Raw genomic sequence first — 16,990 nt, 5'->3', positions numbered from 1 at the left:
ACCACCAGTGTCTCACCACCACCAGTGTCTCACCACCACCAGTGTCTCACCACCACCAGTGTCTCACCACCACCAGTGTCTCACCACCACCAGTGTCTCATCACCACCAGTGTCTCATCACCACCAGTGTCTCACCACCACCAGTGTATCACCACCACCAGTGTCTCACTACCACCAGTGTCTCACCACCACCAGTGTCTCACCACCACCAGTGTCTCACCACCACCAGTGTCTCACCACTACCAGTGTCTCACTACCACCAGTGTCTCACTACCACCAGTGTCTCATCACCACCAGTGTCTCACCACCACCACCAGTGTCTCACCACCACCAGTGTCTCACCACCAGTGTCTCACCACCAGTGTCTCACCACCACCACCAGTGTCTCACCACCACCACCAGTGTCTCACCACCACCAGTGTCTCACCACCAGTGTCTCACCACCACCAGTGTCTCACCGCCACCAGTGTCTCACTACCACCAGTGTCTCACCACCACCAGTGTCTCACCACCACCAGTGTCTCACCACCAGTGTCTCACCACCACCAGTGTCTCACCACCACCAGTGTCTCACTACCACCACCAGTGTCTCACCACCACCACCAGTGTCTCACCACCACCAGTGTCTCACCACCACCAGTGTCTCACCACCACCAGTGTCTCACCACCACCAGTGTCTCACCACCACCAGTGTCTCATCACCACCAGTGTCTCATCACCACCAGTGTCTCACCACCACCAGTGTCTCACCACCACCAGTGTCTCACCACCACCAGTGTCTCACCACCACCAGTGTCTCACCACCACCAGTGTCTCACCACCACCAGTGTCTCACCACCACCAGTGTCTCACCACCACCAGTGTCTCACCACCACCAGTGTCTCACCACCACCAGTGTCTCACCACCACCAGTGTCTCACCACCACCATTCTCACTACCAGTGTCTCACCACCAGAGCAGTGCATTGCAGAGTTGCGTTTTAGATTGTCTGTGCTGCACGCGATGAACTCAGTAGTTGACAAATTGAGTGAACGGGGACAAGTGTGCTCTGCTGATGAAGTCCCGTCACCTGAAACGTCAGCTGTAGAGAATATCGCCGAGAAGGTTGGTTATGCAGAATATTTACTCGAAGATGAACAGTGCGCGTGATTCGTCGTTCATGAGACGGTGGTTGGTGGATGACGTAGCGATGTATCCAGCTCCCAGCCCCGGTGGGCTGCGAGGTGCTGGAAAGGGAGAGTGCAGCGAGTGGGCCCGTGAGCCCCTCTGTGCACGCCCTGGAGCACCCCACTGCCAGTGTGGTAGACTTGGCACACAATACAATGTGGAGGGGCTCTCTGGAAATCCCTTCGCAGAGGCCCTTCTATCAGCAGTGGCGTCAATGAGCAATTGCAGGGCTGCACTTTTGCATTTTCGTGACCGGACAATTGATATCAGCCTTTGACGAGGCCTCGTGAATCCCGATGAGGCTGTTGAAGGGGGCTGAGGCGCAGATTGCGCTCCCTAAGACGGCGGCGTCACCCCTGCGTCGTGTCCACAGTTTACAGGAGTTCACTCTGCGTGGTTGTCCACATCCCCGCTGCGTGTACACGCGAGCATTGCATCCGCACGACAAGACAAGAGTGGAAAGCACATTGGGTACGAAATCACCTGCCAGGAGCAATCCACTGCTGGATGAAGGGCTCCCCAAGGCCAGTATCAGCCCAGAGATAACAATAATAACCTCTCCTTTCATATTGAAGTATCTCAAAGCGCTGTAACATTCAGGATTGTATTTCCGCGTTTTGTTTGCCCTTTGCACTATTTTTATTGCGTATATTTGACTGAAAGAGAGTTTACGGTAGGGCCACTGTGTAGGGATATACGAATATTTACATGTCTTACACATGGCGCAATTGACGGGCAGGCTACGTGGCCGCATCAGAGACGCAGACCGCCGCTCGAACGTGCCCGTGGCTCGAGCAGCCGTCGTGATGAGCCGCTCGTGACGCCCTTCACCGACAGCGGGTCGCTGCACGGACTCACGGCGCCTTCTCTGCGTCGTCTCGAGCTCGTCACCGCGGCGCCATCCACCAACGACAAGCCGCCTCCTCCTACAGCAGCAGCAGCAGCGGCAGCATGACTCGCTTCGTCGGTGTCAATGTCGCCAGAACTTTTATTTTTATCGCTTGAGTCAAAGCCTTAATGTGGTTGACCTGCGGAGGTTTATTCGAGTCCGAGTCTGTGGATTGTCAAGCAGTTATTTTCTTCGTCTCGTCCACCAAAGCAGTGCACATTATAGAGGAGTTGACTTTATAGACATTGTAGTCCACGCCTTTGTTAAAATTTCGTGTGAGTGGCACGCGAAATTTTGTACCACACCCATCCAATAAAATATGATCCGGTCTCCCTGGGTGCACTGCGGTCTCTAATGACGCGACTCGAGTTTGGCGGTGCGCGTCTTCGTTCAGACTCGGTCACCTCGTCACGGTCACCTCGTCACGGTCACCTCGTCACGGTCACGCTCGGCTCTCTGGAGCCATCGTCGTCGATCAATACCCAAACAAATCAAAAGGCTTCGTGATTCATCACGAATTTGGATAACAAACGTAACAATCACCGCGGCTTTTACCTCAAACAGCCGCATTTCATTGAAAGTTAATGCATTTGTTTCTGCTTGCAGTTTAACAAATGCATACACTTTGTCCAAGGCCCTCAAATTGAGCACGCATTTCATTTGATTATGCAAAGGGAAGCGTGTTTACATATGTGTGGGGAGGAGGTGGAGGTGGCGCCCCGCGCGCTCGAGAGGAGCGGCATTGTCCAAGGGCCACGGCTCTTTTCCCTGACAAGCGGCGTGGCTCGTGAATATCGTCGCGAACGGCTGAGACGCAGCAGCAGCAGCAGTAGCAGCAGCAGCGGCAGCAGCAGCAGTAGCAGCAGCGGCAGCAGCAGTAGCAGCGGCAGCAGCAGTAGCAGCAGTAGCAGCAGCAGTAGCAGCAGCAGCAGTAGCAGCAGCAGTAGCAGCAGCAGCAGTAGCAGCAGCAGTAGCAGCAGCAGCAGCACTGGAAGTTGCGTTGGCATTGGTGCGAGCACAAGCTCGGCAATGATACAAATAACTCGACACGTTCGTTCGTTACACTGGGGTCTTCAAAGAGCAATACATATATAGACACAAATTCTATATTTAATAACGAATATTATACATCCTATATTTGTTTAGATTTATTTCATTTTCGGCCGCAATGTTACTCGCAGATGTGTTGGGTTTTTGTTTCATGGTCGATTGCGAACACGTTGGGCTGCTCATTGTTAACCTGCGCTCCGCATTTGACTTTCAAATTAAATCCCTCGATAAAGTGGCAACCACGGCGCAGACATCAAAGCCAGTGGGGCAATTATACCAAGGGTAGCCACCACCAGGCACAGCCCGTGTCGAGCACGCGGATTAGGAAGCGTTCTGAGTAAACGGCGACTATGTAACACGATCTTTGTTCCTGGGTAGTAAGTACTATTTTCTAATTGCTTATGCCCAAAACGAATAGAAAATGTCTATTATTATTCCACACAAACGTTTATTTTGTGACCAGGACTTTATGTGAAGGAAAGACACAAATGCACACCACGTTTTCTCATTGAAAATAGTTACATTCAAAATGTCACTGTCCTGGTCACAAAAGCAAAGTTTGTGGGGAATAACAATAGCCATTTCAGTACTTCTGAGGCATAAGCAATTAGAACATAACATTTACTACACAGTTACTACACCAAATTAAAAACCTCTATTATGGATGATATTGGTCGCGAAAGGCTCCGACGTGCTACGCTTCATGAACGTCCTTACAGCGGCGCATGTTCATCGGAGGCATCATCGTGATGTGACGTCAGGTTTAAAAGGCGCGTGGGGCGCCGCCTGCTGCTGCTGCTGCGCTGGCAGGGTGCATACGCATGATTAACAAAGACAACCTCCACACATTATGCAATCACACTGCCGAAAGAGATGTATAAAAAAAAACGAACTACACGTGCTATAAAGAAGGGCCCTTGTCCGAAACGTCTCCAATTATATACATGTAAAGGCAATGGTATTGATGAATGTGTTGATATATGTTTTCACATTTAACTTGGTAAGGTCATACAAGGTGGTCCAAAAGTCAGGAGACACAGCGGATTATTATGTTTATATATTTGTAATGTTATATATATTAATGTTATTTATGTTAACGTATCGCACAACGGGGTGTTCCATTTGTTTTCACAAATGTCCAAACTCTGGCTTCCATTGGCAGCAAAGCGTGAGTCATGAATTCTCTATTGAAATGAATTTTGGACTTTTTTAAGATTAAGATCAACTTGGTTTCGTCTCAAATCATTAAATTTTCTTTACATTTTAAAATGCCATCTGAAAAGGAAGAAGAAAATTTATGAATCATTGATACAACATTTAGTTAAAGAGTAAACAATTCAAATTATTTAATTCCAGTATTAAAATAAACAACATACTACACTTTTCTGAACCATAGTTTCTGACTGCGTTGGAAGCTACGCAGATTGCGCCTAGATAATTGTCGACTGGGTGAGCACTGCGGATGGTGGAGCAGGAGGCCGTCCAACAAAGCCCATTGTCTCCCTGTACTCCCCAAGCTTCACTGACCAGCGTGGTGAAGTATGGTCAGATAAAACCCCCACGGCCTGCACGGCTTGTGTGTGTGCAAGGAAGTCACTCGTCTCAGCCAGCAATACACTGATCAGGCCGTGTGCAACATACTGATAATTATCGGCATCTGCACAATGATTAGTACTGTATGTCCATACATCATCATCAGCCATGAGCAACCCACTGCTCGATGAAGTCATTCACGAGCTGTCTCCATCTCCCACGGTTACCAATCTCCACGAGCGCAAACGCAACTACAGACACAGCAGACGCATTTCGTTTTGGGCCAAGGCCTGTTAATCTCAGCTAAGTTCACTTCTGGCCGACCAAACTCATTAACACACGTATTCTTTTCTCAAGGCTTATAGGCAGGCTTTGAGTATGAATTATCAGCGAAAAGGCACTACCACTACGAGTACTCGGTACGCCTATCCATAGTAATCCTATATTATTATACCCTAATATTCATGTAATCATATGCGCAGTATTCATGCAATCCTATGGAGAGATGAAGATTGGATGTGGCGTGCCATAATAATTCCCGGAACATTGTACTGGACTTTTCCCGGTTGAAATCAAGGGGCTGTTTATGGAGAGAGAAATATGGTTATCAGATGGCCTGCACGATGCATGGCATGCGTAAAATAACGAGCATTCACGGGTGAGACATTTCTGTACAGCGGAATTCCCGGCTTCCGGTTCACAAAACGTCCCTCGTAAACACGTGGAATTTCCTAACCGTGTCCATCAAATGCAAGCGCGGTCACCGCTCGGCGTAGGGAAACGGGGACCCGGGGTTTGTGAGTCATCGATTGGATTCCGAGTTCGTGGGACGCGCGCGTTGCTCCACTCGCTCGCCCACCCATCCCACCACCGGCACCGCGAGGGTGAAAGCACCCCCCAAACCCAAAGCAACTGCGGCGCGTGTTTTGTGTTTCAGGTTTTTTTTTTGCATCGGGAAGTCAGCCCCGAAGTGGTCAGTTCCGCACAGTGCTGCTGCTCGCAACGCCGCCCTTGAGTCATCGCCGCATTCTGGGGGAGAGGAGGCAGCAGCCCCCCCCCCCGCGTTGTGAATATGTATTTTGTTAATCTACTGCCGAACAAAGGCCCTCTCGCCACGCGTATGTTTGTTTGTTGTCCTTCCTTCGCACCGTAAGTAGCCAACCGTGCTAATCAGAGGTGCGGGTGAAGGATAACAATACTAAGCACAGAAATACGTTCTAAATAAATTAGTTGGTGGAGGTGGGAAGGTACCGACTAGATACAGTTGGTCTCACCTCCACGCACAGCATCGTCACTGGAACCAAACTTCTCGGTCTCTCTCCTATTCCGGAGTGACCCCTGGTAAGAGGCCCCAGGCGGGTGTGGGGATACTCACAAGCCCCCGGCTGGGTGCTGTTCAGCTGGAGATTGTCCCAGTGGATGAGAGGGTCGCCTCAATGAGACTTCGCGTCTCAGGAGGGGAAGTTCTGACTGTTGTCTGTGCTTATGCACCAAACAGCAGTTTAGAGTAGTCGGCCTTCTTGGAGACAGTGGGCGCAGTGCTTGGCAGAATTACGACGACCGACTCCACAGTTTGACTGGGCGACTTCAATGCTCACGTGGGAATCGATGGAGATACCTGGAGAGGCGTGATTGGGAAGAATGCCCCCCCCCCCCAATCTGAACCCAAATGGTGAGATGTTATTACAATTCTGCGCATGTTTCTAAGTGTGGAAGGAAAAATCGGGGGACCCGGAGAAAAATCCACGCGATCACGGGGAGAGAGACACCACAAACTCCAAATATACAGCAGCAGCAGCAGGCGTCAGGGTCGGGATCGAACCTCGGACCTCCTGCATACCAGGCGAGGGAGTTGGAATAAAAAAAATAAACACATGAATGCATCGCCATACTTATGCGTCTACATGGATGCACATTGTTGTACTCGTTGGTAGACGTAGTGACACATTTGGCAACTTTGGAAGGTCAACCGAGCGCGACATCTAGCGACTCGTTTGCGTGCGTGGCGACTCCCCAACTTGGCACGCGAGCCCAGCAGCAGCAGCGCGGTTGCTGCTGCTGCGCCAGGCGGCGGCGTGATGCCGGAATCTGGCGGAGCGATCCAATCTCCATGGCTTCGGGAAAGCAAAAAACCCCGAGCGGAACCGGGCGCGGACCATATTAGGGCATGGATTAGGGCATGGATTAGGGCATGGCCAATGAAACCTCCACAGATATTCCTCGTTTTGCTTTCGAGTAAGAGAAGGAGACTTGAATTTCCAGGACTGGGAAATTTGGTGGGTTGACCCCGCCTCCTCCCAAACCACCCCCTTACCCCCCATTGTGCCCCCACCGCGGCGGTGCGGCCTGAACGATACTGGTGCCCCCACCGTGCTGGTACTGCCTGAACGGGACTGGTGCCCCCCACCCGCGTGGTACAGCCTGAACGGGACTGGTGCCCCCCACTCGCGTGGTACAGCCTGAACGGGACTGGTGCCCCCCACCCGCGTGGTACAGCCTGAACGGGACTGGTGCCCCCACCTGCGTGGTACAGCCTGAACGGGACTGGTGCCCCCACCTGCGTGGTACAGCCTGAACGGGACTGGTGCCCCCCACTCGCGTGGTACAGCCTGAACGGGACTGATGCCCCCCACTCGCGTGGTACAGCCTGAACGAGACTGATGCCCCCCACCCGCGTGGTACAGCCTGAACGGGACTGGTGCCCCCCACTCGCGTGGTACAGCCTGAACGGGACTGGTGCCCCCACCTGCGTGGTACAGCCTGAACGGGACTGGTGCCCCCCACTCGCGTGGTACAGCCTGAACGGGACTGGTGCCCCCCACTCAAGTGGTACAGCCTGAACGGGACTGGTGCCCCCACCCGCGTGGTACTGCCTGAACGGGACTGGTGCCCCCCACTCGCGTGGTACAGCCTGAACGGGACTGGTGCCCCCCACTCGCGTGGTACAGCCTGAACGGGACTGATGCCCCCCACTCGCGTGGTACAGCCTGAACGGGACTGGTGCCCCCCACTCGCGTGGTACAGCCTGAACGGGACTGGTGCCCCCCACCCGCGTGGTACAGCCTGAACGGGACTGATGCCCCCCACTCGCGTGGTATAGCCTGAACGGGACTGATGCCCCCCACTCGCGTGGTACAGCCTGAACGGGACTGGTGCCCCCCACTCGCGTGGTACTGCCTGAACGGGACTGGTGCCCCCCACTCGCGTGGTACAGCCTGAACGGGACTGGTGCCCCCCACCCGCGTGGTACAGCCTGAACGGGACTGATGCCCCCCACTCGCGTGGTACAGCCTGAACGGGACTGATGCCCCCCACTCGCGTGGTACAGCCTGAACGGGACTGGTGCCCCCCACCCGCGTGGTACTGCCTGAATAGGACTGGTGCCCCCCACTCGCGTGGTACTGCCTGAACGGGACTGGTGCCCCCCGCCCGCGTGGTACTGCCTGAACGGGACTGGTGCCCCCCACCCGCGTGGTACTGCCTGAACGGGACTGATGCCCCCACCCGCGGTGCACATGCAATGGAAATCGGCGTATGTGCATGTGAATTGCTCGCAGCGCCCTCGACGCATGGTGTGTTGAGACGCTAACGCGGCGAGAGAGCAGCAGCAGCAGCGAGCCCGTTCCGTGACGTCGCCGCGCAGGTTTGAAATCAACCGCGGGGGTGGGGGTCGTTTAAATACATAATTACATTTGAACACTTATTTAAATGAATAGGGTACTGGCAGTCGTGCACAAGTGCACAAGTAAAATTTTATTCTTTGGGGTTTTCGGTAAATTCACGTAGATAGGTTCACAACCTGCACGTGTGTTGAACTTCTTTCGCACTGGACCAAATTAGCCACTTTGGAAGATAAACAGACAACATGATTAAGTGATTGTCCTCATTCTGTTGTTGCTGCGCTCGGATCTCCCGCGTGTGAAGTTGCCGTGGAACTGACGACACAGACTCACCCATCTAACAAATTAAAACACAACTCAAGCATCAGTAAGCCATAGTTAATTCATAACTGGGTAAAAGCATTTCCAAAAATCGATATACAGTATATATATAACATGTTATTATTTTAATCCAATTGGCAACAAGGGAGATTAACTTAAATCCCACTTACAATAGCATTCATAATACAATTCCCGGCCACAATCGCTCCGCTGCTTTCTGCCGCCCCTCCTCCTGCTCCTCCTGCGCCGCGCGCGCGCGCGCGCTGATGAATATTCACGAGCGAAGGGGGGGAGGGGCGCGCCTCCACACCCTGGTTAAATCCCGCACGCCGGACGCACGCGTCGCGCATTTACGCTCGACCACCACCAGCACCACTGTAGTCGACTCTACATGCCAACTGCATCTTTCTGTGATCTTGGTCTCGGCGCGACCCCGTGGAATCGGATCTGATCGCATTGGATCGGGCCAGCATTCTTCGAAAACCAAACTAGGAGCATCGTCAGCTTGCCGTGGGAGATTCTTTTTGGAGAATTCGTGGCTCGCTGCTGCTGCTGCTGCACTCGCCGGTAAGTGATGTCGCGGGCGACTCTACCGAGGGTTTGATGTCTCCTTCTGAGCCGAGTGATTGTTAAACATACTTGACGCGCTGGCCACATGTCTGCAGTGGAAGCGGCAGGCTGTGTCCACGGTGAGAGTGAAAGCCCCGCAGTTTAAACGTCGGCCTCGCCTGCTGCCGGTGCGTCGGGGGACGGGGACCTCCCCCCTCCCAGTCGCTCGCTGCCTCGTCGCGTCTTGCAACGCGTCCCGACAGCAGTTGACGATGTGTGTCGGTCTGCGGGGTGGAGTGGTGGCACAGTAGTTAGCGCATCGCGCTATGAGCTCGGACAGATGATCGATTCCCGGCCACGGTTAACATCACTGGCGAGCGATCGGTCCAAAGGTCCCCCACCGCACCCACGGGCCTTCAACTACGCACTGACCAGCGTGGTGAAGTATGGTCAAAATATGAATTTTTTTTTTTACTTTATTACCAGATAAAGCTCACTCGGCGAAATCGCTCTTTTTCAGCAGCGACATGGCCACAAATGATAGTTCAACGAAGTGGCTTGTCATGTGGAAATGTATCGTAGCAGCCACATACTCTAAAAGCATGCTCATTCTAAATGTGGAGGGAAAAAAAGCGGAGAACGCGGAGAATAAATCCACGCGATCACGGGCAGAGAGACATTTGTCTTTTGTAAACGTGACGCATTTTTACTGTTTGGTCGTGTCGGGTGGTGGAGGGTTACGACACATTTATAAAAAACGCGATCTAACCCAAAAACCTTTTATTATGAATAATATTGTTCGCGAAAGCCTACTAAGTGTTTAAACAGGCGAGGTAGTTGACATCTCGCCTCCGTAACGCGCGAGAGTGGCCAACACGGGGTGGGAAAGACTTAACTATTCATCCAGCAGTGGATTGATGAAGGCTGCAAATTATTAGTGGGTGGTTGCTGCTATTACGGCGCGTTTGAAAATAACGTTTTGTCAAACTGTAAATACATGGAACGCGTCCTATAGTACGTCCGCTAAGGAGATGGAGCAATGACATTGGATCACGTGTAGGTGCTGGGTGGGTTATCGCAGGGCCGTGAGAGGTGGCTGTTTGCACGCATGCTGTATAGTTACGTAACATCAACCGTGAGTTGTCAAATGTGTGGCTCGAGGCATGCTGCGGAATGTTGCACGTCCTATATATCTCGCGGCCTCGCAAGGCAACGATCCATCTTGCTCCTGCGCACGCGCGGATTTCGTCGCTCCATCTCCGCGGTCGCCGAGCGGTGGCTCCGTTAGCTGCCACCCCGCGCTTGGTCTTGACCACGGGGTGGGAGACATCTTGCCCCAAACACGCTCCACTTGTTCTCACAATACGACGCCTCGAACTTGCAGAATATGACACCAAAACATATAGAAAAATTACATTCCAGTGCATTACTTTATGTAATTCTAGATGTATACATCGAAGCGTACCCTCGGCGTGACGAATGAGAGCAATCTCTGCCAAAGCCGCCGGCATGCGTTATTCAGTGGCAACGCGTGGCGATGCTGTCCACCAAGCGCCCACTTTTCTCGGCGTGCAAGTACATTGGGAGTAGAAACACCGGCTAGCGGGTGACACTTTAAATCCGGCGACCAGGAGGGATCTTGTGCAATTTAAAGTCTCCGGTGAACTCGAATCTACCGGAGCGGCCACTGTGTCCGCCTGATTGCGTGACGAGCCCCGAATGCCGCGGCGGGGCCTCGGTCACCCTTTGCGCTACTTGGCCCTGCGCCCAGAGGCCTCCAGCGCCACCTCCTGGAGCGTGTCTCTCTCCTCCACTCGCTTCTACGGAACTGGGCAGCGCTCCCTTCACGGACCCTTCGCTTCATTAAATATCAGTCGGGATGAGAGGTTTGAAACTTTTGAGTTGATAATAGTTGGAGACTGCACCAATCTACTATGGGTGCCTGATACAAGTTGTAGGTATTTATTTAAGAGCTTTTGTTTCACTCTTGTAAAACGTAAACATTTATTGTATGCAATATTAATTCACGAGTCATCTGGGTGGTCAAAATCTTGTTTAAATTAAGGGTGTGGGATTTAAAAATGAAAAGTAATTCGCTTAAAAAAGCCGCGAGAAATTTCGTCTGGATGCTATCTATGGAATATCCCCTTTCTATCAATGCCCCTGCCAGCAGCGGCATTGAGAGCAAGGAGATTCATGGATGCACTTTCACTTGGCTCTCATTTCCGCATTGCGTTTATCCCTAACGTAACTGTTGTTTCTTTCACGACCGTCGTTGCAGCTCCGCATCCGTCGCCACCCCCGGGCCCTGAATCCTCGCCCCGCACGGATTTTCCGCCGCCATGGGCTCGGAGCACGTGGGCGCTCTGGACCGTGCGCTGGAGGTCCAGAAGCTCCTCAACGGCGACGGCGTGGAGCAGGAGGACTGCAGCCTGTATCCCTTCATGGAGCCCAGCGACACCATCGACACGTGGAAGCGGTTCGAGCTGCTGCCCACGCCGCCGCTCTCGCCGGGCTGCACCGACTTTGAGCACGAGCTCGGCTTCCTGTCCACGGACGGCTGGGACCCGGGCTCCGACCTGCTGCCCGGCTCCGACACGCTGGAGCTCGTCTCCGAGTTCCTGAGGGAGCAGGAGGAGCAGGAGAGCGCCGAGGACTTCATCAACGACCTGCTCGCGGAAGGGTCCACCGTGGTGCCGGGCCTGCGGCAGGACTGCATGTGGAGCGCGTTCGACGCCAGGGAGCAGGTGGAGCGGGCGGCGGCCGCGGCCGTCGAACAGCGGCGGCGGTCGGAGGCGACGCGGCCGCCCGGCCCGGTGCGCGAGGAGCCGGCCGTCCCGCCGCCCGACGCCGGCCTGGCCGCGCCGGCGACTCCGGCCACGCCGACGACGCCGAGCGGCTCCGAGCCGTGCTTCCCCGAGCCGTTGAGCCCCCACGTGATGGAGCCGTTGACGCCGTCGAGGTTCAGCCCCTGCCCAAGCCAGACGGAGACGGAACCCCCCACGGACTCAGGTGAGTGCCGACGGGGTGCGCGCGGGTTGCCTGAACGAGGCGGCGGCGGCGCCAAAGTTGGTGGCTGCGTAGAGTACACGGAGTCTGCGGTAACGCAAAAATGTTTTAAAGATAACAAGTTCCAGCCATTCCCAATCTGGCGATAATTAAGGTGGTGTCGGTCGTAATGTTACTTTCACCCCACGGTGGCCAGTCTGGGTTGCTAAAGCGGGGGGGAGGATGGGTAAGGCAGGGATAGTTCGGGTATCACTCATCACCGATGTTAGTGCAGTGGATTAACCGCTCAAATTAACGTGAATGTTGTTGTGGTAGAAGCGGCAATGCTCTGCGGTCAGAGACTTTGCCCGACAGTTTTGTTATTAACTGGCTCCCGTTATCCACTCGGCTATTATCTCGGCAATACCAAACCGGCTGAAATAATTCCTTTGAAGTTGGCTTTGGAGGTTTGCCGTCCCTTGAGCCCCCCCCCCCCCGTAAACTGCTGACGTCGTTAATTCTGCCGCCGCGGTGGAGGACAAAAGCGCGCAGCAGCCCTTTTACCTCGGGTCGCCGCCACGCGTTGAGGTCACGCGCAGTGCAGCGCTTTATGCCAGCCCTGCGGCAGATTAAATGTGGTGCGCGTTCGAGACTGGATGGCAGCCAGAGGGCCCGGCGGGGAGCGGGGTGCGCCGAGGGTTCAGCGGCTTGCTCGCCGTCCTCTCGCGGACGTCACGGACCCGGCAATTCTTAGAAAGCAAGGCCTGGCACGGCTTGGTGGGGCAAACAAGGGCATTGGTTTTGGATGTGCCGAGTGGATCTCCTGGCTGCTGTTGAATCTCGAATAAACACTAAAGATGAATGTTGGAAAAAAATATTTCCATGAGATATTTAGAGATTCTAATTGGTGTGAGGTGTCTGGGATAATCTGCCAGCATTAAAGTCTTTTAAAAGTTGGGCCAAATACCGTGCAGCATTGTTTACAGCTAAAATTGTACCGTTAGAAATCACAATTCTCAGCTTGCGAATGGTAAAAAAAAATTCCATAAAATTAACGTAGATTTTTCCATTCTGGATTATAAATGTTGCCGCTGCACTTGCCAGACGCGAGCTGGGGCGCCAGCTACACGAACGCTTGTGTCACGAGGCTCTATAACCGTTTTGGCGGCGCCCTTTTTACACGCGCAGGACAGGCCGCTTTACCGCCACGCGTGATCGCGCGCCGGCCTCAACCTCCCTCTCTCCGTGGCGCAGAGGAAGAGATCGACGTGGTGACGGTCGACAAGAGGCAGCCCGCGCCGTCGAGACGGCGCGCGCCGTGCGGCGTCGCCGTCAACACCAACACGGCCGGCACGCGGCCGCCCCGCCGCGAGCCGTGGGGCGCCGTGCGGCACGGCTGCCACATCCCCATCCACCAGCAGCACAACTACGCCGCGCCCAGCCCGCCGAGCCCTCCGCCCGTCAAGCGACCCCGCTTAGGGGCCTCGGCAACGGCGACGGCCGCCGCGTCGCGGTTCGTGGCGAAGCCCTGGCCGTCGGCGGAGCGGTGGGGCAGCCGAGGGCCGAGCAGCGCCAGCAGCAGCAGCAGCACCAGCGGCGGCTCCGACACGGAGGAGAGCGAGCGGCGGCGCACGCACAACATCCTGGAGCGGCAGCGGCGCGACGGCCTGCGCTCGAGCTTCGTCACGCTGCGGGACTCCGTGCCCGAGCTGCGCGCCAACGAGCGCGCCGCCAAGGTGCTCATCCTGCGCAAGGCGGCCGAGCTGGCGCGCTCGCTCGGCACGGACGAGCGGCGGCTGGAGGTGGAGAAGTGCCGGCAGGAGGCGAGGCGGAGGCACCTGCTCTCTGCGCTCGACAAGTTGAAGAAGCTCTCCTCGTGATCGTGGCGCACGGACGGTCGGACAGATGAATGGGATGAACTCTGCAAAAAAATCCTCAATTCTGCGACGCCTTGAGGCGCGCGTGCATTTTAATTTACTTGACCTAAGGTGACTATTTGCAGGGTGTGTGTACCGCTGTGAGTTTCAATAAGGCCGAGTTATTTTTTTTATAAATGTATCCTGCACTTTCTATTGGAAGCTGCTGCTGCACACTGATTGCATGCAGGATACATTTTCGTCGGCAGCCGTGAGGTTGCCTGACATTACATTTTTCACCGGTCAAGAGAAGAGGGCGCCCACCCAGTCGGGCACGCGCACACCGCTACGGCGCCGTCGCGACCCCGGCAGGCTGCCCTGCACACGCCGAGCGCCGTGCCCTCACCTCCGGCAAACCAAATCCGGTACAGATGCCCTGCTCGCCGTTGTTTTTTTACCTCTGCACAACTGTCACTTTACACTTATTTTTTTAAAATAAACGACAATCATCGGTTTCCTCCTCACTACCCCGCGGCGCAGCCAGCGCAGTGGACCATCAGGGACTGTTACTGCCTCGACCCGGCCGGGCCGCCAACCCCGGACGGGAAAATCAGCCCACAATTTTACATTTCCGGTTGCTTTTTTTCACACATTGTTAGGGGTATTTAAAAATGCTTTGTATATTTAAAACAATGTATCAAATGTTGTATGCTCCCTGTATACTTCATTTGTTTTTATATATAAGAAAAACCTGAGAAATGTACCATTTTTATAGTTCACAAGTTAAAAAAGATTTTGAGGATGTTTTTTTCTTTAGAAAACAGCTTTTTTTTTAAATGACGGGCTGCAGTTTTTGATGAATGAACCCCCCCCCCCCGAAGTGAGGTATGTGGCGTCGCATTGGGCCTGTCTCGTGTGTGCTATGTACACTGCGTATCAATCGCCACTACCACACGGACACTGCCATGCACATTTTACAGTGGAACACAACAACAATAAGACATTTGCTCAAATCCAAAGGCAACCCGAGAGGAGACGAGCGATGCTCAAATCCACTAAACACCACAGTGCTGCTTTGACCCCCCCCCCCCATGACCCCCGAGAGGCTGGGCTAAATAGGGGCAATCAGCCCCGAAGCCTCGCGCACAAGGGGGCCTCGCAACGCGGTGTCCTACCCCAGGCTTCTGGGAACCCCTGGGCGGCCTTGCTTCGATCGCCAGCTGCTGTGGCAACCGCACATTGCTTTCTCATGAGATCAGCTGCTGCTCCTCCCTTTGTGGCGGCTTGTGCACGCCGTGGTGGAACGAGAGGGCGCAGAGAGAGAGAGAGAGCCGAGCAAGCTCGTTGGTCGCGTGTTGGCACCTTGACCCGACTGCAGGGAACACTAACTGGTTGTGTGAAGGTCACTCGTCCGCAAAACAAAAGTGAGCTGAATAATCGGTGGGTGCGTTGTTAAGACGTGTGGCTTCGTGCGAATACTCAGGGCCAATACTATAGATGCAAGGGCTTATTTTAAGAACATATTATTTTATTAAGAACGTATTATGTTTGCAGTTTTATTTGAATAAACCTTCAAATCGTCGTTAGATGAATTTGAGCAAACGCACAGTTTTAGTTGTCTGTTCATTCACAATTTGCTTCAATAATAAAAGTCTTTTTTCTTGTGGCGTGATGACCGTGCCCCCGTGTCGGTTTGCAGTTTGAGAGCGAAACGCGGAAACTGCACGGCCATTTCCGTTTCCACGCAGCCACGTCCTTCCCGCCTCATTCCCTTTTTAAGTTCAGCGTTGAAAGGATCCGCATAATCGTCGCACACTACTACAGTATTTGTGCCCAAGTCGTACAACGCGGAGATCACGTGGCACGCAAGGCTTGACGGGAGTCGTGCTGCTTGAGCAGGCTTCGTGAGCCGTGACGTCGACTGTTGCAGGTCGGGCCACGTCTCGGTTGGTTTTTATTTTTTCAATAATTCATGCACAATGAGCCCCTTGTTGAGATAAGAATCACAGTTCTTATTTCGTGTGGTCTATAAGAGGAACCACTAAAGATGCAGATGTCGTTGATGTCCACTCCATCACAGGCTTGACAGGTGCTAATCGAAGCGTGCGTGTGTTTGGAAAAGACTATGATCCCATGCGCCACCTTTATCATTCCTACCCCGGCAGCACGCGTGGTGTTGCGGGACAGGAGCCCTCTGCGTAGAGAGGGCAGGTGTGGACCGCATGGCCAGAACACCACATCCAGTCGACCTCTCGATACGGCGGTGGCTACTAGTTCTATGACACTCAAGTCGAGAAGCGACCCGGGAAATATCCAGTGAGCGCTTTAGCACCGGAGGGCGGACACGGCGACACTGGTTACCACCACTGCTTCTTCACGGAGCCGGCTGACCGCGAGTCCTATGTGGAGCGGTCCTTTACGTCGACTTGGCCTTTAATGATTACCTGGTGCAGTCTGCAAAACCACGAGCACCACTGAGACGAAAGTGACGGTCGCTGTTAACACCACCCCCACTTGCGCTCGCCCCCAACGTTCAATCAAATGAATGTCACACGGGGGGGGGGGGGGGTAATGTCTCTTGGCGGCCACACAGACTTTTAAACAACTTTATTGCCGCCAGCAGCAACAGCACTGGAGGCGATTCCGATATAAAATACACAGCCACCAGCAAACAAATAAACAAACGCTATAAATCCACGCGCTATGGCGCATAAATGCACCGCGCACAACACGAAATAAAAGTCACGTGGTGGTGGTGGTCATGGCGCACGCCACGGTGACGAGCGAGCGCTTCAGAAGGTGAACACGAGGGTGCCGTCCACGCTGGTACAGAGGGCGCCCACACAGAGGGAGGGAGACGACGCGAGTTATTATTATTCAAGTGGTTAACGGGTGGTGCCACATGCCTGGGATGCACTTCCGTTGTCAAACCGTGCCACCCACCGTTTTCTGATAACAGGTGGGGCTCTCTTTTTTTAATTCTCCTCCTGTGGTGTGCGCCTGCTGAAGCTTGCACC

The 16,990-nt window shown here is 53.9% G+C and overlaps 1 protein-coding gene across 2 annotated transcripts; it reads left to right on the top strand.

Moving 5' to 3' along the window:
- The first annotated feature begins 8,939 nt into the window (after nt 1–8,939).
- On the top strand, nt 8,940–15,646 carry LOC144946633 (myc proto-oncogene protein-like). Of its 2 annotated transcripts, none has more exons than XM_078875676.1 (3): nt 8,940–9,147; nt 11,411–12,141; nt 13,372–15,646. In XM_078875676.1, the coding sequence occupies exons 2-3, from the start codon at nt 11,472–11,474 to the stop codon at nt 13,995–13,997; spliced, it is 1,296 nt and encodes a 431-aa protein (XP_078731802.1). In that variant the 5' UTR covers nt 8,940–9,147; nt 11,411–11,471; the 3' UTR covers nt 13,998–15,646. The 2 variants fall into 2 exon arrangements, with proteins under 2 accessions (XP_078731802.1, XP_078731793.1); XM_078875667.1 differs by having other exon boundaries at nt 13,306–15,646.
- Nucleotides 15,647–16,990: the final 1,344 nt, after the last annotated feature.

This window comes from Lampetra fluviatilis, chromosome 2, assembly GCF_964198595.1.
Source record: "Lampetra fluviatilis chromosome 2, kcLamFluv1.1, whole genome shotgun sequence".
Taxonomy (NCBI): Eukaryota; Metazoa; Chordata; class Hyperoartia; order Petromyzontiformes; family Petromyzontidae; genus Lampetra; species Lampetra fluviatilis.
Note: the sequence above shows the minus strand (reverse complement) of the source record. Positions and strands in the feature narration are given on the sequence as shown.